Below are 26,679 nucleotides of genomic sequence, written 5' to 3' on the forward strand. Positions count from 1 at the left end.
TAACCAGAATCTATGGGCTTCTTTATACCTTTTCCATATTATTGTGATTGTGGGTATGTTCGCCAAACTGGGAAGTTGATTTGCAGACGTTTTGTCCCCTGACTAGGTAACATCTTCAATCCTGTGGAGCCTCCTGTGAAGCGCTGCTGTACTGTCTCTTCGGAATTTATTTGGTTCTGTTTTTGCTGCTTCTGGTTGCCAGTTCCGGTTGTTCATTGTGGGGGCTGGTATATTGGTCTAGGTCAGTGCTTGTTGATGGAGTCTGTGGATGAGTGCCATACTTCTAGGAATTCTCTGGCTGTCCTCTGTTTAGCTTGTCCTGTGACTGTCGTGTTGTCCCAGTCGAATTTGTGGTCCCTGTCATCTGTGTGTATGGCTACTAAGGACAGCTGGTTGTGGTGTTTAGTGGCTAGTTGGTGTTCGTGGATGTGGACTGCCTGTTTGTTCTATATAGTGTTTCATGCAGTCTTTGCATGGAATCTTGTAAATTATGTTAGTCTTGCACCTGATGGGTACTGGGTCTTTTGGCCTGATGAGTTGTTGTCTGAGCGTGGCTTTCAGTTTATGGGCTGTCATGAATCCCAGTGGTCGGAGAAGTCTGACTGTAAGTTCAGAGATTCTTTTTTAGAAAGGTAGCGTGGTTAGTGAGTTGGGTCGTGGCATGTCCCCATGGTGGCGTTTGTCTGTTAAGCAGCTGCGGATGAAGTTGTGGGTGTATCCATTCTTGGCAAAAACTGCAGAGTTGTTGTTTTTCCCTTCGTAGCCGTTTTGAACAGGGTCCTAACGCAGCTTCTATTGTGTGTGCGTGTTAGGGTGGTTGCTGTTCTAATTCAGAACTTGGTCTGTGTGTGTACATTTCCTGTACACTTGTGTGGTGCATTCACTGTTCTGTGTTCTTTGTACCATCCCATCTAGGAATGGGAGTTGACTGTTGGTTTCCTCATAGCTTGTAAAATGATCCCTATCATTATGGTGTTGATGATCTGGTGTGCGTTCTCTTTCTGTTCTTTTCATGCGAACAAAAGTGTTGTCTATATATCTGATCCAGAGTTGAGGTTGGATTTGTAGTAGGGCTGTTTGTTCCAATCTTTGCATCACTGCTTCTGTATTGAGCCCAGAGGTGGGTGAGCCCATAGGTGTTCCATTGATCGGTTCATGTTTTTGGTTGTTGAATCATCCATATCCACGAACACCAACTAGCCACTAAACGCCATAACTATCTGTCCCGAGTAGCCATACACACAGATGACAAGGACCACAAATTCGACGGGGACACCGCAATGACTATAGGACAAGCTAAACAGAAGGTAACCAGAGAATTCCTAGAAGCATGGCACTCATCCACAGACTCTATCAACAAGCACATAAACCTAGACCCAATATACTGGCCACTACAACGAACAAATGGAAGTAGCAGAGCCAGAGCCAAATAAATTCCACAAGACAACACAGCAGCACTTCACGGAGGTTCCAAAACACTGAAGATGTCACCTAGACAGGGGATGAAACATCATCAAACAACTTCCCAGCGTGGCGAATATACCCACAATTACAAAAACCGGCACCCAAGCTACAAATCTTTACACAAACCTTTTCCATATTATATTAAATAGGCATTTGCTGAAGGCACCTAGTGGCTGATTTTGCTGAAAACTATCACTTAAATAAGCTGTATGGACAGATTTCAGGCCTGCAGAATATTTCCAGAATTTTCTGTTGCAATTTGTTAGCCTACTCAGAGAAATTGCTTAATAACTCATCCATTGTATTTGGGAGTCCATGATCCTATATACTCCCTTCCCTCCCTCTGATTGATTGTGTCCAGTTCTGTTCGCCCTACTGCAGGAAAGATAGAGAGGTTTTGGAGAGGGTGCAAAGGAGGTTTACCAGGATGCTACCTGGACTGGAGGGCTTGCCTTACGAATAAAGGTTGAATAAGCTCAGACTTTTCTCTCTGGAGAGGAGGAGGAAGAGAGGAGACCTGATCGAGGTGTACAAAATAATGAGAGGAATAGATAGAGTCAAAGCCAGAGACTTCCCCCATGGCAGGATTGACTGGTAAGAGAACCTCTAGTTTGAAGATATTAGGAGGAAGGTATAAAGGAGACGTCTGAGGTAGGTTCTTTACGCAGAGAGTTGTGAATGCATGGAATGAATTGCCAGCTGTGGTGGTGGAAGCAGAGTCATTAGGGACATTTAAGCGACTGCTGGACATGCAGGTGGGTAGCAGTGAGTAGAGGGGTGCGTAGGTTAAGTCTCGGCACAACATCGTGGGCCTAAGGGCCTGTTCTGTGCTGTACTTTTCTATGTTCTATGATTGTGGACGTGGATTAAGTTAGCATTAAAGCAAATATGACTGGTCAGGATTCTAGACAGCTGCAAGGACCATGTTTTATGCCAAGCTTGGAAGGTGAGTAGCATGGCTTTACGTTTGTTTATTTTTGTCAAGAAAGCTGCTGCACTCATGTGCACAAGTATATTGTTTTGTATTGTTGCAGTAAGGAAAGTTGGACTGAGATCTAAATGAGTTGATCAGCTGTTCTGTATTCTGTTGGATTGTCTGAGAAATTAAATTGCTTTAACCTGCCTCATTGAAATGTAAACTATTTGCCAGCTGAAAGGTTGGACAGATATATCATACAAAAGGCACAATGCAATTGTTACCTCCTCTTGTGTTGCAAGACCACAAATTGATATCTGGCAGTTGTGGTAAAGCACCTTATAAATATTTAGTTTGCAGGGACTTGCAGATGCTTTTGAAAGGCAATTTAGAAGGCAAGATTTGGGGCTGGCATGTACATGAGCTTTCACATTGCTATGCATCCTTGCAGTTTAGAAGGAACATTGAGTCAAATATTGTATACAAGATCCTGCTTATGGCTACAACTGACCCTCCAGAACTTGCAAAGTTATTTGTAAGAGACCTGCATCTGTCAAGCAAATTTATGGAAATGATATGTAATAAGACCATGGATTGTAAATTTATTGTTATACTGCTAATTTAGTTTCACAATAATGGTGTAAAAATGTACTATCAAAGATGGTGAAACATTGGTACAATACTCAATCCATCACTGAGAATCTATTTAGGTGCTATATATGAGAATGTCTAACAAAATGCAGCATTTGAAAAAACACAGTATCAGGCATTGCTGAAATCTTTTTCCTGGATAATTGACAATTTTCTATTATTTAACTCATCTAATGCATTGTTTAAATCCTGAAAGAGTTCTGAAATATGAGACAAAAATGGCGATATTTTATTTGGAAAGCTCAGGAAGAAAAACTAGTACAGCTAAGTATAAAGTAGAATTAGGCCTTCATTGTCCATTAAGCCTTTCCCTCCACATCTTGTTGAATTAATAACACAGCCTAGTCAGTTCTCTGTTGGAAGAAGGTGAGCACAGATTTTAAGTACTAAAGTCAATTAAAAGTTTACTCCCAGAACCAAATTTAAGCCACGTTTCACCTCTCCTTCCTATTTTGACTTCACTGTCATCACTTGTATTCCAATTTGTACAATTTGTAGTTTTCTGTTTTTTTTAAAAAATCCTTTAGCCAAAAGAGAATTTATTCAGCTTTAAGCACAGTGCTTTACCTGGAGCCACTGTTTTTAAAAAGTAATGTTTCACCTTGCTTGATGCTCATGTATTCTGCAGCAATGTCCTGCATGTTATGTGGGGTAATTGCTATGAACACCAAAATGACAACATACACAAAAACAGACTCTGATGTCTGCAGACCCACAACAGGCTGTAGGAAGTGCCTACACATCTGTCATCGGTGTTAGTGTTTCATATCATCAGCACTTATGTGTATACAGATGGCAACCATCATGGCTGTTCCAGATGGAGGGATGAGGGAAAAGACTGGGAATGAGGCAGAGCTTCCCTCCCAAATAGAGTAGCTCTCTGGCCATTATTTACAGCAGTGGATAGAAGTGCACAGGCACAGTGCCAAACAGAGTTTAAAACCTGTGTAGTACGCATTCTAGTAATGGACAATTATTAGCTTCTCAGATCCACAACCGGAGAGTTTTTGTTTGAACAGAGAGGTTGATTAGACTGGTCAGCTCTGGAAATGTGTGGGCTGCAAACCCCAGAAAGTAAGATCACAGAAAATGATGAGGTTCCTGTCAGTTGCTGTTGTCACTTTGCAGTGATCATGTTCCTGTGCATCCTGGGCATTGCATCACTGAATGAGATTCACAATAAATGTAGCCTATAGTGTGACTACCATAATATTATATCTGTCAAAACTCCATGGATTGTGCACCCACACACCAGTCTTTTGTTTCAAACGTTATAGTTCTTAGACAAGATGAGAGTTCCAGGTCCTAAAATATGACTTGACTCTGTTTATATTTTCACCTATGTAAGCTATGTAATCAGTAATATTGTCATGTTGATCTGAGCATAATCACCTCTCTCTCTCTCTCTCTCCCTCTCTCTCTCTCTCTCTCTCTCTCTCTCTCTCTCTCTCTCTCTCTCTCTGTGATTCTGTCTCTGCCTGTGTCTGTGTCTGTTTGTCTGTCGCTCTGTTTCTGTCATGCCATGTGTACGTTGCACTCTGTGCATACGTGTGCCACACACTGTGCATTGTGCGCTCTGTGTGTGTCACGTGCTGTATGCACATGTGTCGCACGCTGTGCGTGGGTGTGTGTCTGGGTCCCACGCGCTTGGGTGTGTGTGTTGTGCACTCGGAGGTGTGTTTGCAGGGCTGAGTGTGTGTCACACGCTCAGGGTGTGTATGTGCACGCACTATGTGCTTGGTGTGTGTGTGCCACGTGCGGGTTGTGGGTGTATTGTGTGTGTGTCGAGCACTAGGGGTGTGGGTGTGTGTGGGTGGATGTAGTGTGTGGGTGTGTGTGCGTGTGCCGCATGATCAGGGTTTGGGTGTGTGTGTGTGTGTGTGTATACACGCGCCATGTGCTGTGGTGTGAGAGAGACGCGCTCGGTGTGGGTTGGTGGATTGTGTGTGCATATGTCACGCGCTCGGGGTATGGGTGTGTGTGTCGCACACTCTGGGTGTGGGTGGGTGTATTGGTATGTGTGTGTATTGCATGCTCGGCGTCTGTGTGTATGCACGTGCTTGATGTGGGTGTATTTTGTGTTTTTGTGTGTATGTCGAGCGCTCGGGGTGTGGATGTGTGTGTGTGCCCGCGTGAACTGGGTATGGGTGTGAGTATATGTGTGTATCGCACACTTGGTGAATGTGTGTGCATGTCGCATGCGAGGTGGGTGGGTGTGTGTGAGGGTGCATAGCATGTGCGGTGTGGGTGGGTGCATCGCATAATTCTCTCTCTCCCCTTGTGTCTGTGTGTGTCTTTCTCTCCCTCTCCCTTCTTCCCCCCCCCGCCCGCTTGTGTCTCTGTCTCTTTCCCTCTCGCTTTCCCTCTGTGTGTGTCTCTCTCTCTTCCTCTCCCTCTGTGTGTGTGTCTCTCCCTCGTGCATGTCTCTCCCTCTGTGTTTGTGTCTCTCCCTCTGTGTCTGTCTGTGTGTGTGTGTTGTGTGTCTCACTCCGTGTCTCGCTCTCTTGTTCTCTGTGTCACTCTCGTAACCTTTTCATTTCATGTGGCCTATCTATTCTATCATCAAACTCAGATTTTGTACCCTCATCGCTCTACCTTTCCAATTCCATTTTTTTCCTGCATCTATTCCTAGAGGAAAGAACTCTTTCATTCTTCTGCCTTCACCACCACCACTGCTACCCCTCACTCCTTTAAATAAAACACAACCAGTGTTGTTTGAGAGAACTTCTAAACTTTGTCCATTTGTTACAATATTTATACAGCTTCCAATTTGATCATTTGCACTGTTGCCTCTGACTTCAGATTCCCATGAATCCCGTGTGATCTCATCTTTATTCACAGAAGTTCAAGCAGTGCTGATTGAATGTTTATGGTGCAAATTTGGTTTAGCCATTCATCCTCAGGTCTGGCTGGTTGTCAGTTTAACATTGTGCTTGCATCAATTGTTGCATTTTACAACTATGCATTATGAATGTTCAAAAAATCAGACCTTTGTGAAATTACTAAAAAGAATCAGCTCAAATGTAAGTTAGTTAAGTGCTTTTCTGTCCTTTTTTTTAATGTAGCTTGCCCTGTCATATTTTTTGGTTATGATTCCTGGTACTGTTTGGGTAGATTTCACTTTACTGCCGCTGCTCTTCATTGGAAATTTGAATTGTTCAAGAGAAGTAGAACATAGCAATTGAATTACTATATTTAGCCATTTTATCATAAAACGTTTTTAGCATATATAAAATGTTGTGTGCTAGGAGAAGATGAAGCAGCTGAATCATTTTATACAGCTTTGGTCGTCCTCCTAACCACATAAGATGATCTCTAACTTCATATTTTTCTTGCTCTGCAATTGTGAACATTTCCATTTGACATTGTAAAAGTACACCAAAAGCTTGACTTTAGTATTCATGTGGTGTTTGATATCTTAGGTCAATGTGAATTCAGAAGTAACTGAGAAGATGTGATAACTCTTTCGCTTAACACTATTTCAAGGTCACACTACCATCTGGTCCTATTTCTTTCCAACAGTTCACCTCATCATTTTCATGAATTGAGGAGAAATATAATGAACAAAATAATTATTCATACAAGAGCAACTTGAATTTATTTCTGCTTTCTCTTTCCTTTTTCCAAATTTCAGAAGAGAAGCAAGTTAGTAAGAAAGCAGAAGGATCTCAGTCTCCTGAAATTATAGAATCTCCTTCCACCAAGGATCAGGTAGAAATGTAAGTGTTAAGCTTATTGATCTGTTTTAAAACAGTTATCTTTTCAGGGCACATTCTGGCTTTATATTTGTAGTTTGTTTTCTTTCAAGGCATTTAACTGTGACAGATCTTGGTTATTTTGTAAAGTAAGTCAATCGATGTGTTTACCACATGTAAAATTGATATCATTGCTTGTGTGTTGGTTATGTGTATCTTCAGTGAAGACTACTGGAACATTAATTTACAGGAACTTCTCAAGTTATCAATGAATTCAAAGTTGACAAATATAACTACGATAGGCAGAAGTGGGTACTGCAGATGTTGGAGATTAGAGTCGAGATTAGAGTGGTGCTGGAAAAGCACAACAGGTCAGGCAGCTTCCGAGGAGCAGGAAAGTCAACATTTCAGGCAAAAGCCCTTCATCAGGAAGGGCTGTAAATATAACAGATGTCAATAGTTTAAATTTACCAAGTCACCTGGAACATTTAACTCATTTGCATTTTGTTTTTAGGTATTATGAGGCATTTCCACCTCTTTCTGAGAAGCCAATCTGTCTGCAAGAAATCATGACTGTGTGGAATAAGGCCAAAGCTTGTTCATTTTCTGGTGGTTCTTCTTCATCTGCTGCTCCACAAACAAGCACTGATACGTCTTCTCCAAAAGATTGCAACAGTGAAGGTGAAGGCACTAGAGAGCGAACAAATGAGGCCACCATCACTACAAGTAGTAGTCGCATGTTCAGAAGAAGTAAAAAGGAAAAAGAAAATAGGCACAACAATGGCTTGCAAGAACAGAAACCCAGTACAGGAAAGAAGCAGATCAGACACAGGTCCGAAGGAAAGATGCGCCCTCGTTCATGGTCCTCTGGTTCCAGTGAAGCAGGCTCGAGCTCAAGTGGGAACCAGTATGAGTTTAAAGGTCCCACCAAAGCAGTTAAAATCCGACATAAGATGAGAGAAACTGCTCGGAACAAAAAGGGGCGAAATGGGCAAGTTAGGCTATCTTTGAAGTCTGTTGACAAAGATGATCGCAAAAGCACCTGTGGGAGCAGCAGCAGTGGACCTACCAAACAGCTGTGCAAAAAAGGAAAAAGATTTACGAAAGAAATGAGAAGGAAAACAAATGGCAACAGTGATATAAAAGATCTTGGCAATGGAAGTGGAAGGGAACAAGAATTCAAAGAAGAACCATTGTGGTACACTGAACCAATTGCAGAGTACTTGTTCCCTCCAAGTAGAAAAAGTAAGCTAGAAACTGCATACCGGAATAGCGTAGCTGCTAATGATAGTGAATCTTTAACTTTGGAAGAGCTTTCGGAGACGATGCAGGGTCTTTGTATTAGTAACAATAATTTCCAAACATACCTCGCAGCAGGTGCTTTCGTCGATGGTCACTTTGTTGAAATGCCTGCATTATTAGATGAGGCGAACGACCTCACTGGGACCTCTAGCTGTTCTAATCCCAAGGACAGTGATATTTTAGATGATATGCATCTATCTGAATTTACTCACTTCTATGAAGTGGATATTCATCAATCCATATTGGATCCTAGTGCCTCAAATTCGTTGCAAGGAGAGAGTCGAATTTTAAGTATGATTCGACGGAAAAGTACAGAGCAAACTGATTTTGAGGCAGACTGTTGTATAGTGTTAGATGGACTACAGTTGACGAGGGAAAGTGCAATATGGACAAATTCCCAAGCTTCTCTTGATGCAGAAGGATTGTTCGTAAATGATCTAGCAAATATAGCTCAATTTTGGGAGTGCTCCAGCTCTGATGAAGCAGAAGGAGAAAGCTTTGCTGGGGATTCCCCCATTACGCTTTCTCCTATTGTGGATAATACAGTGTGTGATGCAAGTAGCAGTACTGGCAATCAAGAAGAACACTTTTCTGAAGCAAATGAAGGGTCTGGTTTAAACTCTACTTGTTTTTCTCTGTTTGAAGTGCAATATGATAACTCTACGTCACCGTTCTGTTTTGATGGACTTGGCCTGGCAAATCAGAACAGTGATATTGGAGGCTGGGCAGATATGCCAGGGAAAACACAGTCTCGTTTGCTTATATGGACCAAAAATAGTGCCTTTGATGAAAATGACCATTGCTCAAATCTTTCAACACGAACCTGCAGTCCATGGTCACATTCTGAAGAAACACGTTCAGATAACGAAACCTCCTTTGGTATTCAGATGGAGGAGTCCACTAAATTTAATGCAGATGAGATTGATTGTATCGTCCCTGGCATTTCGTCCAGCCTTCTTGATGAAGACCTTTTAGATTTATTGCACGAGAACACTCCTTCACAAACAGATGGAGCTTTACGAAATATAACAAGCATGACTTTCAAACAGAAATCCAAGCTGGAGTCGGTGTGTGGAATTCAGCTGGAAGAAGAAGGAAATAAGGAATATGAAACTGTGGAAATCTTTGCAGAGCAGTTGGCTACTCATGGGGACAGCTATGGCTCAGAAGTTATAAAGGACATTTGGACAACCATAGCAGAAAATAATGCCGCAACAACACTAGATGTAGAACGATCAGAAGAGGATTTTTTTCCTGCTGAGGTGAATGGTTGCCATTGCTGTTGTTTGGATATGGTAACAAAACAGGACATCCTGCAAGAGCCTCATGAAAAGGCAGTGCAGCGGTCTGAATATCACCTGTGGGAGTGCCAGAAGGAAAACTTAGAGGCCCAAGCCGTTGCAACCGGAGAACTTGCAGAGATAGATGTAGGTGATTACACTGCACCTTCCAAACCTTGGGATATTAGTACTGACAAAGAAAGTGCTTTCATTCTTGGTGGAGTCTATGGAGAACTGAAAACATTCGACAGTTGTGGAGACTGGGGTGTAGTTCCTCCTGATACTGCAAAAGGTACTTTATTGCAGTGTGCAGCTTCAGATGTTGTAACCATAGCAGGTACAGATGTTTTTATGACTCCAGGTAGCAACTTTGCTCCTGGCCACAGACCATTGTGGAGATCTTGTGCTTCATTCACACCATGTGACCAGACAAGAAAAGGAGATGATAGGTTAAATACTGAGTTCTCTTTCATCTTCCATGAAGATTTATTGGGGAATTGCAGTAATTATCAGAGTCAAGAACCTGGTGTTGAGTATTCATTTTCCTCCTTTGACTTGAACAATCCTTTTTCACAAGTTCTTCATGTGGAATGTTCATTTGAACCTGAAAGGCTTGCAACATTTAGTCCAAGCTTTAAGCCCAAATCTATACTGTGTTCGGACTCAGAAAGTGAAACGTTTCATCCTAAAATATATAGTATTGACAAAACGCAGTACAGGGCTATTCGAATCTCACCGCGGACTCATTTCAGACCTATATCTGCCTCTGAGCTTTCACCAACTGGAGGAAGTGAGTCAGAATTTGAGTCTGAAAAGGAGGATGTTGCTGTACCTGTCCTCTGCCAGACTGATTTGTTTGAGGATCAACAGGCAGATTTAAAGCCATTGGAAGAAGATGCGGAGTGCGAAGGACATTATTATGGAAAGTTGGAGCTGGAATCAGGAAAATTCCTGCCTAGACTAAAAAAAGCTGGAATGGAAAAGAGTGCTCAGACTTCCCTAGATTCTCATGAAGGTTCTGGCAGCCTTTTACAGGCAGAACAGCAGTGCCCAGAATGTAACTTACAAGCATCAATTGGATGCACCAGTGTGAATAGTTGTGAAATAGATTTCAAATTGAAGGTACCATGTGACAACGTGGAAGCGTTCCAGAATCGTACAATAAGTAGGAACTTTTCTGGATTCAGTGAGGGAACTGATGTTAGAGCAGCATCTCTACAAGAGGTAAGGACCATTCTTTCAGGCAATCATCTCCTAACAATGTTGCAATAAGTAACTTGTTGCTACTTGATCAGTTGCTGAGAGGTTATACTTGAATACTTAATTTAGCAATGATTTTATCCCATTGATCAGGTGAACTAAGGTATGTTTTAAGACACTATGTATCAAAATTACACAATTGTTTTGTAGGTTTCTTGTTGAATAGGTCACAATGAAGTCAAAACTTACACTGTTGTAAAAGGGATAACAAACTTTCAAAGTAAGGAGACAGAGAATTTGGAAAGAAAATTGTACGTTAGTATCAGTTCCTAGAAAATGGTTATTGTCTTACCTAATGCAAGCAAATATAGATAGATAAGTACTTTGTTCCCAACAAAGATCTATCAATAAATCTGTACATTTTCACTGGGGCAAATAACTTCATGCTATGTCAGAAAATGGCCACCCATTCTTTTGTTTCAGTCGTGGATTTTAATAATAAGTACAAAAAAAAGCTTTCTTGAAAAAAAATTACAAATTTCATTCAAATAACTTGTAATATTTAAGCTTGAGGGAGCAACTGATGTAAATTTGATATAAAAACAAGTGATTTTGTCATTTAAATGCATGACATCCAATTATTTTGTAGCCAGTTTCAAATATGAACATTCCAAACAAGCTGCAGCAGCCAATAATTTGTTCATGGAGTTGAATAATCAGAAAGCAAAGTAATTGAAAGTTTCATAGAAAAAAATACCAGTTAACTCATCAGAAAAGATTGCACGTTTGTAAGTTTATCCATAAATAATAATTTTTAAAATTGTAACTTAGTTTATCTACTTAACTGTGAGGGGGAAAAGGTCTTCCTACTATAAATAACTATGATCACATTATTCACTGATTCATTCGTTCAATAAATTTCTATGTTAACTTAAGTACAAACTGTGAATGGTCGCCTACCACTTTGAAGGTTGACTTCACATATTGAGAGAGGGGAATAGCACTTAAGTCATTTACCATAAAGGGTTTGTTCTTCCATTTTCCAGATGCATTAGCTAAACATAGATCACAAAGAAATGAGTGTGGTTCTGAAAAGTATGAAGAGTTGAAAATTACTCAATTTCTTCTCTCAAAGGGTAATGAACATGTGGAATTCTTTATTGCAGACAACTAGAGAGACTGGGTTATTAAGTATATTCAAGGGAATCCAAGTTTGTGGTATAAAAGCAAGAAAATGAAGTTGAGGATGATCAGATTAGCAATGATCTCATTGAATGACAGAGCAAACTCGATTATGCTGAATGGCATTCTCCTGTTCCTGTGTCTTATGCTCTTAAACGTGTTCGAATATATTAGAAAAAAAGTATTATTTAGTAAGAAGGTCTGAAGACAGAATACTTATCATTTTTTATTCATTGTATATATTAAACAAAGATGTTATGGATTTATAGAATTTCACAGTATCATTGATCATGATAATATTTACAAATAGAAGTACAGAACCAAAATGTTAATAATTCATTGAGATCATTCAAGTTTTAACATTTTTGTGCTCTTTGAAAAGAAATTCTGTTTTTAAGATCTGGGCATCATCAATAAGTATGTACTTCTCAAACAAGCGTGATGGACTGCCATCAAGCAAATGCCCTTCATTTTATCACTTTTTTTGTGAAATTAGAAGTGAACTTTATAATATGTGATTGAATAGAGTCTGACCTAGACTGGTGGGGGGGGAGCTAAAGCAGCTTCCTTTTGCTGCAGGTCGTGTGAACATGAATGACAATCCAGTAGTATCCCTTTTTATGATGTCAGTCCTATTTTAGAGCATTCGTTGTCATCTTCAAGTCCTTTCTCTATTTAATATGTAATTCCTTTGATCCTCAATATACTGAGGGTTCAGTTATTAACTGTGGGTATTCTACCCGCACAAAATTAAACTCAATTCTACGTTGATTCTTGTCAATGGTTTCTTCTTATCCTCGAACCAGTCTTGATTTTGACAAATGTCTAAAATAAAGTTTTTTTTTAAAACTTATGTTTTGTACTTTGAAGTGATATCTTTTTAAGTTAGACTGCTTTGATGAGGACTGAAATGTTGAAGGGAGTAGTCTTCCAGACCATCCCATATTTGAATGATATCCTTAACAGAACTAATGTGAAACTGAAGGTGGTCATTGATTCAGGACGCTGTCCCTGTGGCTGGTTTTGCATTGTGGTCTAAAGATAGAGTAAATAAATATATAATATATCAGAGCAGGTTTTCATACTGTGGATAATAGCTCAACCAATTGACTGCATCAGATCAAGGTTAATTAAATGTTTTCGGCTTTTGAAATGTCAAGAGAGATTTAAGAGAGAGGATAACTACTTATGATTCAATTTTGCTCCGAGTATCTCATCATGCTGACCATGAATGTGCATTTTTATATGCTGGCTCCCTCCAGACAAAAATGTATTTTTATGCATTAAAATACCTGTGCCCCCTACTAAATAATCAGTATTTCCATTTTGGCAAAGATGGTCAGTAGGATATCCATCAGATCTAGTATCATATTTTATAATCCCAGCTGATAGAATGTAGGAGAAATGTGATCTGGAATGGAATCTAACATGATTGATCACACATTTAGGTTTTGCAGATGATTATAATGGTTAGTTACTGAAATCTACTGACACGATACTGCAGGTATTCTTTGATAATAGAACATTATTATGGAAAGGAAAGTATTTTATGATTCAGACAAAGATCTCGCAATCATTGTAAGAAAATGTCAACAATTTTACCAACGCTACCATTTTTAAAAATTCATTCGTAGGATGAGGGTGTTGCTGGTCAAGCCAGCATTTATTGCCCATCCCTAGTTGCTCTGAGGGTGGTTAAGAGTCAACCACATTGCTGTGTGTCTGGAGTCGCATGCAGGCCTGTCAGGGTAAGGAGGCAGATTCCTTCCCTAAAGGAAATTAGTGAACCTGATGGGCTTTTCCAACAATCGACAATGGATTCACAGTTTTTATAAGACTCTTCCAGATCTTACTGAGTTCAAATTACACCATCTGCTATGGTGGGATTTGAACACGGCTCCCTAGAACATTATCTGGGTCTCTGGATTCACAGTCTAGTGATAATACTACTAGGCCATTGCCTCCCCTGATGCAATCTATCGGAAACACTCCCAGAGAAATATGACTGCTATCTCAACTTTAAAAAAATCCTTTTTTTAATTCACTTCCAGAATCTCTCTTTTGGACTACAGAGATGGCTTACAATTCCTTTCCCAGTCTGCAGGCATTATCTCACTTCTGATGATCTGAGCTTTTTAGCAATATGGTTCTAGCAATATGATTTATACACACACTCCCCTGACTTAGAAGCTCCATAGATGAGAAACCACTTCAACTGAGGTTACTGAGCGCCCTGAACTGATTTGATTCACCTGATAGGGGAAACTGGTTTTCTATTTTAAGTCTTTGGGACTAGGGTGCCACTGGCTAACTAGGATTAATGCCCATCCCTAGTTATCTTTGAGAATGATAGTGTTTCTTGTAACGAGATCAGCCAGGTGGACCTTATAGAATGCGTTCCTATCAGGGAGCTCTGGCTGACAGATTAAAAGTAGGAGTGTTAGACATTCTGACAGAGTGCTGGATCAGTGTCAAGGACTTTCCACGTAAATAAAAGGTGACTTGGTGACTGGATATTGGCCTCTGTGGAGTTACTTCAGTGGTGAAAAGAACAAAGCTCGCTCCTGAAGAAATTCACTTGAGATAGTCAGCTTTGAGTTGGCATAAGCATTTCTGGCATTATGGTATTATTTGGGAAGCTTGACTTATTCAATCCTACCATTTAAGACAAGTCCCGGTATTTGAAAAGAATGCATTATTATTTCTGGGCAAATGACATTGGGCAGATGAAAAACAATGAGTAATTCCTCTGACTGCTTGCAGATCCCCAGCATTTTCAGGTATTTGGAGCCTAACTTTCCCTGAGGCACCAAATACTAAAACCTTTCAAGAGTTGACGGATTTAGTTAAGGGTCATTACAACCCCAAGCCACCTCTGATTCTGAGATGCTATTGGTTTTATTTGGAGTTCGAGAACCAGGGGAATCCGTAATGAAAGTTTTGACGAAGTTAAGGTGACTGACAGAGGCGTACCATCCTGAATATGATGCTGAGAAAATGTTCGGTATGTGGGGTTAATGACATAACTATGCAAAAAGCCTACTAGCTGAAGCCCAACTGGAATTCAAGCAGGCATGACAATTGGCTTTGTTATTATAATATGCGGCAAGTGGTGCATGTGCCAAAGGGTGTTTCGAAGGAAGTAGACACACTCACCTGTCTGACTGAGCATGGGGAATACCACTTGAGTGTAGACGATTGCCTAGCATCACATCGGACATGTCCTTTCTGAAGCTGGACATGAGTCATGCATTCTCGTAATTGCATTTGAATGAGGATTCCCAGAAGTATAGGGTTTGTACTAATATATGAGCCTGCCATTTCGGGTTTTTGTCTGCCTGTGTCATTTTTCAGCGGGCGATGGAGAATATTTTACAAGTCTACCCAGGTCACCATTCACCTAGATGACGTTGCTAATAACAGGGAACACCAATAAGGAGCACTTGAAGAATGTGAATGTTGTATTTAGATGGTTTTCTGGGATGGGCTAATGCTTTAGAAGGGATAAATGAGTGTTCCAGGTGCTCTAAATGACCTATTTGGGTTAGACTTGACAAGACCAGGTTACAACTGTTGGAAGATGAGGTGAGGGCAATCAAAACTGTCCTGGTACCCACATCTGTACTAGAGCTTAGGTCTTTCCTTGGGCTGGTGAATTATTATGGAAAGTTCAGACATAACCTGGCCTCCATCCTGGCAACTTTGCATCAACTCCTGAAAAAGGGTCAGCCTTGGAAGTGGAGGCATAGCCAAGCCATCGCTTTCAAGGAAGTGAAGAAACACCCTATGAGGTGTTGGCATACTGTGATCCCAAGCAAGATCTGGTAATGAAATGCAATCCTTCCCTGCACTGCTTTGGGGTAATATTAGCTCATAGCTGGCCCTATAGAGAGGAATGCCCCATAGCATGTGCATCCAAGATTTTGGCTAATGCAGAGCATAAAGATATCCAGATAGAGAAGAAAGATTTAGTGGTCATATTTGGAGTCAGAAAGTTCTATCAATACCTTTATGGTCTTAAGTTTGTAATAATAACAGGCCACAGACTCCTGTTAGGTATACTTAAAGAAGACAAGGAAGTATTGCCCATTGCTTCAGGTCAAATTTAGCAGTGGGCTCGAATAGTAATGTATAATTAAAGTTGGAACACTGTCTGGGAGGCTAAGTAGTGAATGTGGGTACATTGAGCTGCGTCCTGCTGGCAGATAGGCCACTGGTGGTACTGCCACTGGATCTGTCCATAATGGTTTCAAATTTCTGGACATGCTTCCAATCATAGCTGACATTATCACTTTGGAGAAACAAATCGGTCCTGGCAAAATTGAAAGGTAATGGGGGAAATCCAAAGTCTATCACATACAGAATTGAAACCTTTCTGAACCCTCGAAAGGTGAGATCGCGGTAGAGGATAGCATGTTAATATGGGGAGCAAGAGTGATTGTCCTGAGCAAATACTGGCTGAACTCCACCAAGGTCAACCTTGGGTTTCCAAAATGAATTTAGGGAAATAAATATTGATGGTTTAAAAACAGTTCACATTGCAGAAGAGGAAATGCTGGACATCTTAGAAAATATAAAAGTAGATAAGTCTCCAGGAGCTGATCTGGTATATCGCAGGACATTGTGGGAAGTTAGGGTGGAAATTGCGGGGCCCCGTGCCAAAATATTTGTATCATATATAACCATGAGTGAGGTGCTGGATAACTAGAGAGTGGATAATATTGTGCCTTTGTTTAAGAAGGGATAAAAGGAAAAGCTGAGGAACTGTAGACATATAAGTCTGACTTCACTGGTGGGTAAGTTTTTGGAGATGATTCTGAAAGAGAGGATTTATATGCATTTGTAGAGGTAAGGAATGATTAGGGATAGTCAGCATGGTTTTGTATGAGGGAAATTGTGTTTCACAAACTTGATTGAGTTTTGAGGAAGTAACCAAGAAATTGATGAGGGCAGAGCGGTCGACATTGTTTATTTGGACTGTAAAGCCTTTGGCAAGGTTCCACATGGTAGACTAGTTCGGAAAGTTGGATTACATGGGATTCTGGGTGAGCTTGCCAATTGGGTACAGAATTGGCTTCATGGCAGGAGACATGGTGAGAGTTGTCTTTTGGATTGGAGGCCTGTTACCAATGGTGTTTCACAGGGATTGATACTGGGTCCGCTTTAGTTTGTCATTAATATAAATGATTTAGATGAGACTATCGAAGGCCTGATGAGTACGTTTGTGCATGAGACCAAAATTTATGGTGCAGTGGACAGTGAAGGAGTTCGTCTTGCATTATAAAGAGATCTTCATCAATTGGTCAAAGGACTGAAGACCAGATGGAGTTAATTTGGATAAATGTGAGGTATTGCATTTTGGTAAAACAAAAAGGACATCTGCAATAAATAGGGCCTTGGATTATGTTGTAGAACAGAGAGATCTAAGGGTTCAGATACATAATTCTTTGAAGTTTGCATTACATATAGATAGGGTGGTTAAGGTGTTTAGCACATTTGTCTTCATTGCTCAGTCCTTTTGAGTATAGGAGTTAGGATGTCATGGTGAGATTGTACAGGTCGTTGGTGAGGCCTCTTCTAGAGTCGTCTGCACCTTAGGTTTTGGTTGCACTTCAGTTCCATACTCCTGATCTGTGGGCACACGGGACGGACAGGTTGAAGGGCTGCCTTGTGGATCTGCACCTGGGCCTGGCTAAGGTGACCATTGACAGGCCCAGGCAGTGGGCCACGGAGCGGCCTGTCATTCCTGACAGCCACTCTTTTCGCGGTTACACCCACGCTCAGGTATCCGTGGAGACTGATACTGGCGTGCTGAATCCGTCACAGTCGAGGCCTTTTGATACCAGTGGGCACTGCAGGGGCTGAGTGTGTCATCGGTCTGACAATGTCATTTTGAATCAGTTAGTTTTTGTTTAGTTCTGTATGATTCAATTTGACTTTTTGTTTGTGTTCGGTTTTGATCGGGTGCCCCTGCAAGGGTTGCTTCGGTATTCTTTAATTTTGGACTCCTGTTATAGACTAGGCCAATACCCTTCAAAATATATTAAGAAGATAGCATAGACTTGAACCTTTTTATTAATTCAAAGGTATGCATTAAGGCTCTGTGTCTCCGGGTGCAAGTTGATTGGTCAAGTTACTCGACTTTCAGCAAAATATACTTTATTTTTACGCTATAGCTAAAATACTGACAAAGTAAAAATAAATGGCTTAACTAACTCTATCGAAAAGTTTAACAAAATGACATGCATACATATATTAACAACTGGTAATTAACTATTCCAATATAGTAACATTCCATAAACACACCCTTGGCAAAGGCAAATTCAGTCAAGTAGATTCTCGCATGCAATTCAAGCAGTCGCAAGAGAACTCCAGTTTTTAGCTGTAACAGAGGAGCAAGAGCTTCCGCATCCACTTCAAGACCCCAGCAACAGCAGAAAGCTAAAATTAATAATATTGGTTCTGTGGGAGCTCCACCAATTCAGTCTGCTTCTATTGTTCCAATTTTTTTATAAAAAAACCCCAAGCCTTACAAGCTGTTTAATTTTTTGGCTTTAAGCGTACCATTTGACATCTGTCTGAAGCTTTCTTCATTAATAAAGGAGGCCAAAGGACACTGCTTGAAGCCGTAGTCTCATCACACTCCCTGAAAAAATTGAGGGAGTTTTTTTTTAAAGCCCTTTGGTCCTGCTGTTTGTTGGAAGAAGTGTTGATGAGACTTTATGTTCAGTTTACTTTGAGTTCAGATGAACAGAGGAACCCTTACTCTGTATTTAACCTCTCATTGGCCCTCTCCTGGGGGAGAGTGATGGGAGCAGTGTCGAGGGAACTTTACTTTGAGTCTAAAGAGTAGGGAAAGTTTTTCCTATCTGTTCACCCCGTGATGTACCTGTCCCAGGAGTGTTTAATGGGGACGGTGTTGGGGGAGCTGCCTTTTCAGTTCCAAAGAATCAAGGAAATTTTACTTCCAGTTTGCTATTAGTTCAAGGAGTAGAATGAGCTTTACTCTGTATTCTTCTTGTGCTCCCCCCCCCCCCCCCCCCCCCCGGAAAGTTGGTTCAGGCAGTGTCAAGGTCTTTTTGTTTAAAGGAGTTGAGGTCTCCGAAGGCAACACCTTTGCTGGGTCTGTCCTGTTGGTGGGAAAAGACATATCCAAGGGTGGTGATGATGGTTATGGAATCATACATTACAGGCAATCTCACATTATTGCCGTAACCGCCAGATATTAGTAAGGAGGATGGTGTAACTTCGATAGTGCTTTTCTTTTTTGCTGTTACTATTTCTGGTGCCAGGCGATCCATTTCGTTTTTATGACTTTGTAGTAATTGTCACAACTGAGTGGCTTGCTCAGCCATTTCAGACGGCAGTTGAGAGTCAACCACATTCCTGTAGATAAGGAGTCATATGTAGGTCAAACCAGGTAAGGGTGGCAGTTTCCTTCTCTAAAGGACATTAGTGAATCAGATGGGTATTTCCTGGCAATTAACAATGATATCATGATCGTTAGATTCTTAATGCACAGATTTTCTGGGAATTCAAATTCCATCATCTGCTATTGCGGGATTCGAATCTGGTTCCCCAGATATTGAGCTTCTGGAAAACAAACTGATAGCACCACTAGGCCATTGCCTCCCTCCCCCTCCTGAATTGAACTCTGGGTTCTTTTGAAATGAAAGTTGAATGTTCAGTTCTGTTCTAAAATCAAAGTTGAACTATTTGTCTAAATGTGTTTGCTTGGCTTGTCATAAATTCAATAGTGAAACATTTTATCCTTTAACACTGCAGGGATACTCCCAGGCAGTGAACTGAAATCACAGGATGCCTTAGAACTTCTGTATTTAGGTCACTGTCCAGGTTACATTCTGACATTTCTGACCTTCCCAGCACTACACAAAATCCATCAGCCTTCTTAATTAAAACAAAATACAAATTCCAAATATACTGATTAATATATTATGCAAGTTTGCTACACTTTGAAAAGACAAGGCAACTAACCATACAAGGCACTGTTCCTAAAGCATTTAGTAGACAAATAATTCAGACCTTTAAAACTTCCTTTCCAACTATATTTGACTTAGATTTCTGTTTGGTCTCTTAATAGCCCAAGGAAATTCTGTATGACGTTTCCATGGGCCCACGCTTACTATGTGATGTTTCATTGCTATGTCTGATGTTCAAACTAACAGCTCAAATCCTGTGATGTAAGCAGGTCATTATGGTGAAACTTGCAGTGACAAATATATTATTACACAGCAGCCCAATAAGTTAATAAGCAAACTGCTTAGCAGATGACAGTTGTTCACATAGAAATGGGAAGTTTTATGCTGCAACTCGACACATATTTTGCAGTTAAAAGTATTGGCTGACATATTTTGGCCCTTCAGAAAGTTACTTTAGCAGCCTTGAAAGTAAAAGCTATCTCAAAGCAGGTTGGCTGATTTCCAATAACTTGCATTTTGAAAGCATTTTTAAAGCTGATTTAAGATTTTTTAGATCCAAAACAAGGACAAAATATTTCATTTCTGATTACAGAACAGATAGTTATCTATTAAACCAGGCCTATGAAAACAAGTGCAAAAATGTTAATTGCCTCCAAATTAAGCAGTGATATAAATTAGTTATGCATGGTAGAATTATCTATGACCAATGCACGTCTGGCATTTTTATGATCTCAGCAGCTGAGGAATCATGATGCATAGATGAATTTTACTTCCACACATTTATGACATTCTATCCTATATCTGATAGATATTTATTAATCTACCTTAAAATTATTAAATGCATACTATAGGAAAGATTTCCTAGTTTTTCTTTATGGGTGGTTAGTAAATATTAACTTGATTTTATAATTTACTGTACATAGTTGAAATGTAATGGTATAATTTTTTATTTATAACATCAATATTTTAAAGATCTGAATCACATCTTTCAATTTTTTTCAAAGAACAGTTGGAAATGAGCTTTAATTTGGAGTCCCACTTTGCTTATGCTCTCTTGCCCCATAAATTGTAATCTGCTGTTAAGTCTGTATAGATCTTATCCTCTCCTCCCTTTGCATGTGTACACACTTTTTAGTATTTGTGACTCGAACATACGTTGACAGGAAACTTAGATCCCACTAAGAAGGAATTAAGTGCAGAAACAATAATTGTTTTTTTTTTGCTCTTTCACCTTCCCAATTGCATTGATCCCAATGTTAAACTAGATAAAATCATCTCAGAATAAAATTTGAATCTACTCATAAATTTTACTATGTTTGTAATATTATTAGCCCAATGGGCTGTCAGAAAATTTAATCTCTTCTAGAAACAGAATGATCTAGTCACTTTCTTGAGTCTTTCATCATGAATTATCCTTTAAAGAAAAATTTATAAGGTAAATCTAACTCTGCAAGGTGTTTTAAAATTTCAAAAATGAGGAATTGCACACATTAGAAGTGATCATTAGCTGAAAAAATCTTGGATTTTTGATGTACAAGCATTGTCTCAAATTCAGCTGCTGAAAACTGGATTTTTATAAGCTGCCGTTTATTCATAATAACTCTTAATAAAATAGGGAAAAGCCTTACCATCTAGTTGTTCTTAGAGTTGCAACGGTGTGGACAAGTTACTGGCTTTACTGGTTTTGATGAGGCAATGGAGAGTTGCAGATCAGCTAGGAAGGATTTAAGGAGAAAGTCAAGAAGAGCAAAGAGAGGAAACGAGCATTCTTAAACAAATAGAATAAAGGAGAACCCTAAAGCTTTCAATAGGTATGTGAGGAATAAAAGGATGACTAGGGTAGGAATAGGGCCAGACAAAGCCAGAAGTGGAAAGTTGAGCGTGGACCCTGTGGAGATTGAAGAGGTGGTAAACGAACATTTCTCATCAGTTTTCACTCAGGAAAAGGAGAATATTGTAGAGGAGAAGGGTGAGATACGAGATATTAGACTAGAAAGGATCGAGGTTAGTTATGAACAGGTGTTAGCAATTCTAGAAGGAGTGAAAGTAGTCAAGTCCCCTGAGCCAAATGGGATTTATCCAAGGATACTCTGGGAAACTGGGGAGGAGATAGCAGAGCCTTTGGCTTTGATATTTGAATCATCATTGTCTAGAGGTTTAGTACCAGAGGACTGGAGGATTGCAAATGTGCCCTTCTTCAAGAAGGGCAGTAGGGATGATCCAGGTAATTATAGACCAGTGAGCCTTACTTCTGTTGTAGGAAAGGTTTTGGAAAGGATTATAAGAGATAAGATTTATAATCACCTAGCAAGCAATAATTTGAATTCAGATGGTCAACATGGTTTCATCAAGGGCAGGTCATGTCTCTCACACCTCATTGAGTTTTTTGAGAAGGTGACCAAGCATGTAGATGAGGGTAGAGAAGTTGACGTGGTATACATGGACTTCAGTAAAGGCCTTTGATAAAGTTCCACATGGTAGGCTGTTGGAGAAAATGCAGAGGCATGGAATTGAGGGTGATTTAGCAGTCTGGATTAGAAACTGGCTTTCTGAAAGAAGGCAACAAGTGGTAGTTGATGGAAAATATTCAGCTGGAGTCCAGTAACTAGTGGTGTGCCACAAGGATCTGTTTTGGGACCACTGCTGTTTGTCATTTTTATAAATGACTTAGACACATGGATTAGTAAATTTACAGATGACACTAATGTTGGTGGAGTAGTGGACAGTTTGGAAGAATGTTACAGGTTGCAGGGGGACTTGGATAAACTGCAGAATTGGGCTGAGAAATGGCAAATGGAGTTCAATGCAGCTAAATGTGAGGTGATGTACTTTGGGAAGAATAACCAGGAAGGCAGAGTACTGGGTCAATGAAAAGATTCTTGGTAGTGTGGATGTGCAGAGGGATCTTGGAGTCCATGTACATAGATCCCTGAAAGTTGCCATCCAGATTGATAGTGCTGTTAAGAATGCATATGGTGTGTTAGGTTTCATTGGTAGAGGGATTGAGTTCCGGAGCCGCAATATCATGCTGCAACAATACAAAACGCTAGTGCGGCTTGGAATGTTGTGTGCAATTCTGGTCCCCATATTCCTGGAAGGATGTGGAAGCGTTGGAAAAGGTGCAGAGGAGATTTACCAGGATGTTGCCTGGTCTGGAGGGAAGGTCTTATGAGGAAAGGCTGAGGGACTTGGGTCTGTTCTCATTAGAAAGAAGAAGGCTAAGAGGGAATTTGATAGAGACATACAAGATGATCGGAGGATTAGATAGGGTAGACAGTGAAAGACGTTTTCCTAGGATGATGATGTCAGCTTGTACGAGGGGACATAACTACAGGCTGAGGGGTGATAGATTTAAGAGAGATGTCAGAGGCAGCTTCTTTACTCAGAGAGTGGTAAGGGCGTGGACTGCCCTGCCTGCCAGTGTAGTTAACTCAGTCACATTAGGGAGATTTAAACAATCCTTGGATAAGCACATGGATGATGATGGGATAGTGGATGGGGAATGAGCTGAGAATAGTTCACAGTTTGGCACAACATTGAGGGCCAAAGGGCCTGTTCTGCGCTGTATTGTTCTGTGTTCTATAAATAGGACAGGAGTCGGTCGTTCAGTCTCTTGAGCCTGTCCTTTTATTTTGTAGGTTCATGGGGCTGATTTGCCCCAGGCCCCAGTCCTCTTTCATGCCAGCTCCTTGTAGCCCTCAACCTGTATTCCCTCCAAATTTTCTTGTTTGTGTGAATCTGAGGTTTGTGTGCAGCAGAAACTAGTGGAAACAAATGTTAGTACACCTTCACACTGTCTGTATAGCCATGCGCCTTAAAGGATCATATTTCAAGGATCTAGCTATCACTTTTTACATACTTTCAGTAAGGTAAGTTATATTACTTGCCAGTCTTTCCCTGTGTTCTAATGACCTTTGGCCAAAGTTCCCACTAGGCTACGCAGCTGCTGGGAAACTCTGCACACTCAAGTTGGTGTGCCAATGAATGGCTTCCACTTCCAGAAGCAGCTACTTTACTGAGGAGTCAAAGTCCTGCTCAATGGCAAAAATGTTATTTTTGACTCCTGACCCAGCAATCTGCTTTCCAGGCTCATTTTAAAAAAAAGTGTTTATGAGGATACTAGGTCCACAACAAAGAGTAAAGTTGATTTATTTCTACTTTCTGAAATTCATAAGCTCTTGACAGTGCTGAAGTCCTGACTACTTTCTATTAAAGTCGCTTCATTTTACCAACCCACAGTTTCAAAGATTCTGGCATGATTTTGCTCCGAACCAACTGTAAGTTGCATGAGGGGTCACACCCTGAAACACATGAGGCTTCCAGATAGCTTTTGTGAATAGGGAATGCCTCTGTATGCCATAGTGCACCAGATTTGCTGGAGAAAAATTTGCAAAATTCCCATCCCAAAATCTCAGGTCCTTAAACAAGCTTTTCGAGCTTAATGTGTTGTTACTCGGTTACCTCCCTCCCTCTTCACCATCCCCATTTAAAACTCTGATATATTGGGATAGAGAGAATACTTTTGGGATTATGATTTTTTTTGTCCCCTGTCCTTACTGAATCTTGACCTCCCAGCCCTTAAAAAATTCAGCCCCATGTGATAGATACAATGCATCTCTTGAACTGTTGATACAGTACTGTTCATAGTTAACTTTATTACTATTGGTATGTGGTGATAGGGACCAGTAATATAATTCTGGTCTACTTTGACCAGAATTGTGAAGGGAGAGATCATTGCCAAAGATTTGTTATAGTAAAATTCGGAATGAAAAACCTGGCAGTGTGAGTGATCCAGCAGCATCTGAAGATAGAACAAAACCTCCAGCACTTCACATCCAACCTGAACAATAGCAAGATCTGAAATCCAGCATGGTCTCTGTCCCAATCTTGCTGGTTCTTATACCATAGAAACCACAGTGAGTTGGAAATTATTGCCTCACCTTTCAGGTTTTTGATACCAATTAGAGGGTCACCTTTCACAATCTGCATCAGATGTATTTTATTGTAGTGATAGCTGATCGCTTCTGGAAAAGTTCCCATCAAAATGGAATAAAAATGAAAATGGCTTTGATGTCGAGACCAAAGCCTCAAGCCTGGCCCCTAAGGAATCACCGTTTTGAATTGCCTTTAACATTTCACAAAGCTAAATTGAATTTAGCTGCATATGTGTACATTTCAGATTCTTTTATTGAAATGCTTCTTGTGAAAATGTCATCTCAGATTTATTCATGCAATGATTTACAACTTATCGAAAAGACAGGGAGGTGGGCAGAGGGGGCGGGGTGGCCTTGTTAGTTAAGAACAAAATTAAATCTATGGCACTGAATGACATAGGGTCGGATGATGTGGAGTCTGTGTGGGTGGAATTGAGGAACCACAAAGGCAAAAAAACCATAATGGGAGTTATGTACAGACCTCCTAACAGTGGTCAGGACCAGAGGCGCAACATGTACCGGGAAATAGAAAAGGCATGTCAGAAAGGCAAGGTCACGGTGATCATGGGGGACTTCAGTATGCAGGTGGACTGGGTAAATAATGTTGCCAGTGGATCCAAAGAAAGGGAATTCTTGGAATGTTTACAGGATGGCTTTTTGGAACAGCTTGTCATGGAGCCCACAGGGAGCAGGCTATTTTGGACCTAGTGCTATGTAATGAATCAGACTTTATAAAAGATCTTAAAGTAAGGGAACACTTAGGAAGCAGCGATCATAATATGGTAGAGTTCAGTCTGCAGTTTGAAAGAGAGAAGGCAAAATCGGATGTAATGGTGTTACGGTTAAATAAAGGTAATTATGAGGGCATGAGAGAGGAACTGTCAAATCGACTGGAAGCAGAGCCTAGCGGGGAAGACAGTAGAGCAAAAATGGCAGGAGTTTGTGGGTATAATTGAGGACACAGTACAGAGGTTCATCCCCAAGAAAAGAAAGATTATCCGGGGAGGGATTAGACAGCCATGGCTGACAAAGGAAGTCAGGAAATGTATCAAAGAAAAAGAGAGAGCCTATAAAGTGGCCAAGAGCAGTGGGAAATCAGAAGATTGAGAAGGCTACAAAAACAAACCGAGGATAACAAAGAGAGCGATAAGGAAGGAGATGATCAAATATGAAGGTAGGCTAGCCAATAATATTAGAAATGATAGTAAAAGTGTCTTTCAATACATAAGAAACAAATGACAGGCAAAAGTAGACATTGGGCCACTTCAAATTGATGCTGGAAGGCTAGTGATGGGAGATAAGGAAATAGCTGGAGAACTTAATAAGTGCTTTGCGTTAGTCTTCACAGTGGAAGACATGAGTAATATCCCAACAATTAAAGGGAGTCGGGGCTGAGTTGAGTATGGTTGCCATTACAAAAGAGAGAGTGCTAGAAAAGCTAAAAGGTCTTAAAATTGACAAATCTCCTGGCCTCGATGGGCTACATCCTAGAGTTCTGAGGGAGGTGGCTGAGGAAATAGTGGAGGCATTAGTTGAGATCTTTCAAAAGTCACTGGAGTCAGGGAAAGTCCCGGATGATTGGAAGATCGCTGTTGTAACCCCATTGTTCAAGAAAGGATCAAGACAAAAGATGGAAAATTATAGGCCAATTAGCCTAACCTCGGTTGTTGGTAAAATTCTACGATCCATCGTTAAGGATGAGGTTGCTAAATTCTTGGAAGAGTAGGGTCGGATTAGTACAAGTCAACATGGACTTAGTAAGGGGGGGTCGTGCCTGACAAACCTGTTGGAATTTTTTGAAGAGGTGACAAGTAGGTTAGACCAGGGAAACCCAGTGGATGTGGTCTATCTAGACTTCCAAAAGGCCTTTGATAAGGTGCCTCATGGGAGGCTGCTGAGTAAGGTGAGGGCCCCTGGTGTTCGAGATGAGCTACTGACATGGATTGAGGATTGGCTGCCTTGACAGAAGGCAGAGAGTTGGGATAAGAGGTTCTTTTTCGGAATGGCAGCCGGTGACAAGCTGTGTCCCACAGGGTTCGGTGTTGGGGTCGCAGCTGTTCACATTATATATTAATGATCTGGATGGAGGGACTGGGGGCATTCTAGCGAAGTTTG

The 26,679-nt window shown here is 40.6% G+C and overlaps 1 protein-coding gene across 8 annotated transcripts in view; it reads left to right on the forward strand.

The window, feature by feature from the left end:
- Window positions 1–26,679, forward strand: part of kiaa0232 (KIAA0232 ortholog) — a 128,478-nt gene that overhangs the window by 83,835 nt on the left and 17,964 nt on the right. For all 8 annotated transcript variants that reach the window (XM_072584060.1, XM_072584057.1, XM_072584059.1 and 5 more), the window contains exons 5-6: window positions 6,666–6,750; window positions 7,241–10,532. In XM_072584060.1, coding sequence (XP_072440161.1) covers window positions 6,666–6,750; window positions 7,241–10,532 — 3,377 coding nt within the window. The remainder of the gene's footprint in view (window positions 1–6,665; window positions 6,751–7,240; window positions 10,533–26,679) is intronic.

This window comes from Chiloscyllium punctatum, chromosome 14 (genome assembly GCF_047496795.1).
Source record: "Chiloscyllium punctatum isolate Juve2018m chromosome 14, sChiPun1.3, whole genome shotgun sequence".
Classification (NCBI taxonomy): Eukaryota; Metazoa; Chordata; class Chondrichthyes; order Orectolobiformes; family Hemiscylliidae; genus Chiloscyllium; species Chiloscyllium punctatum.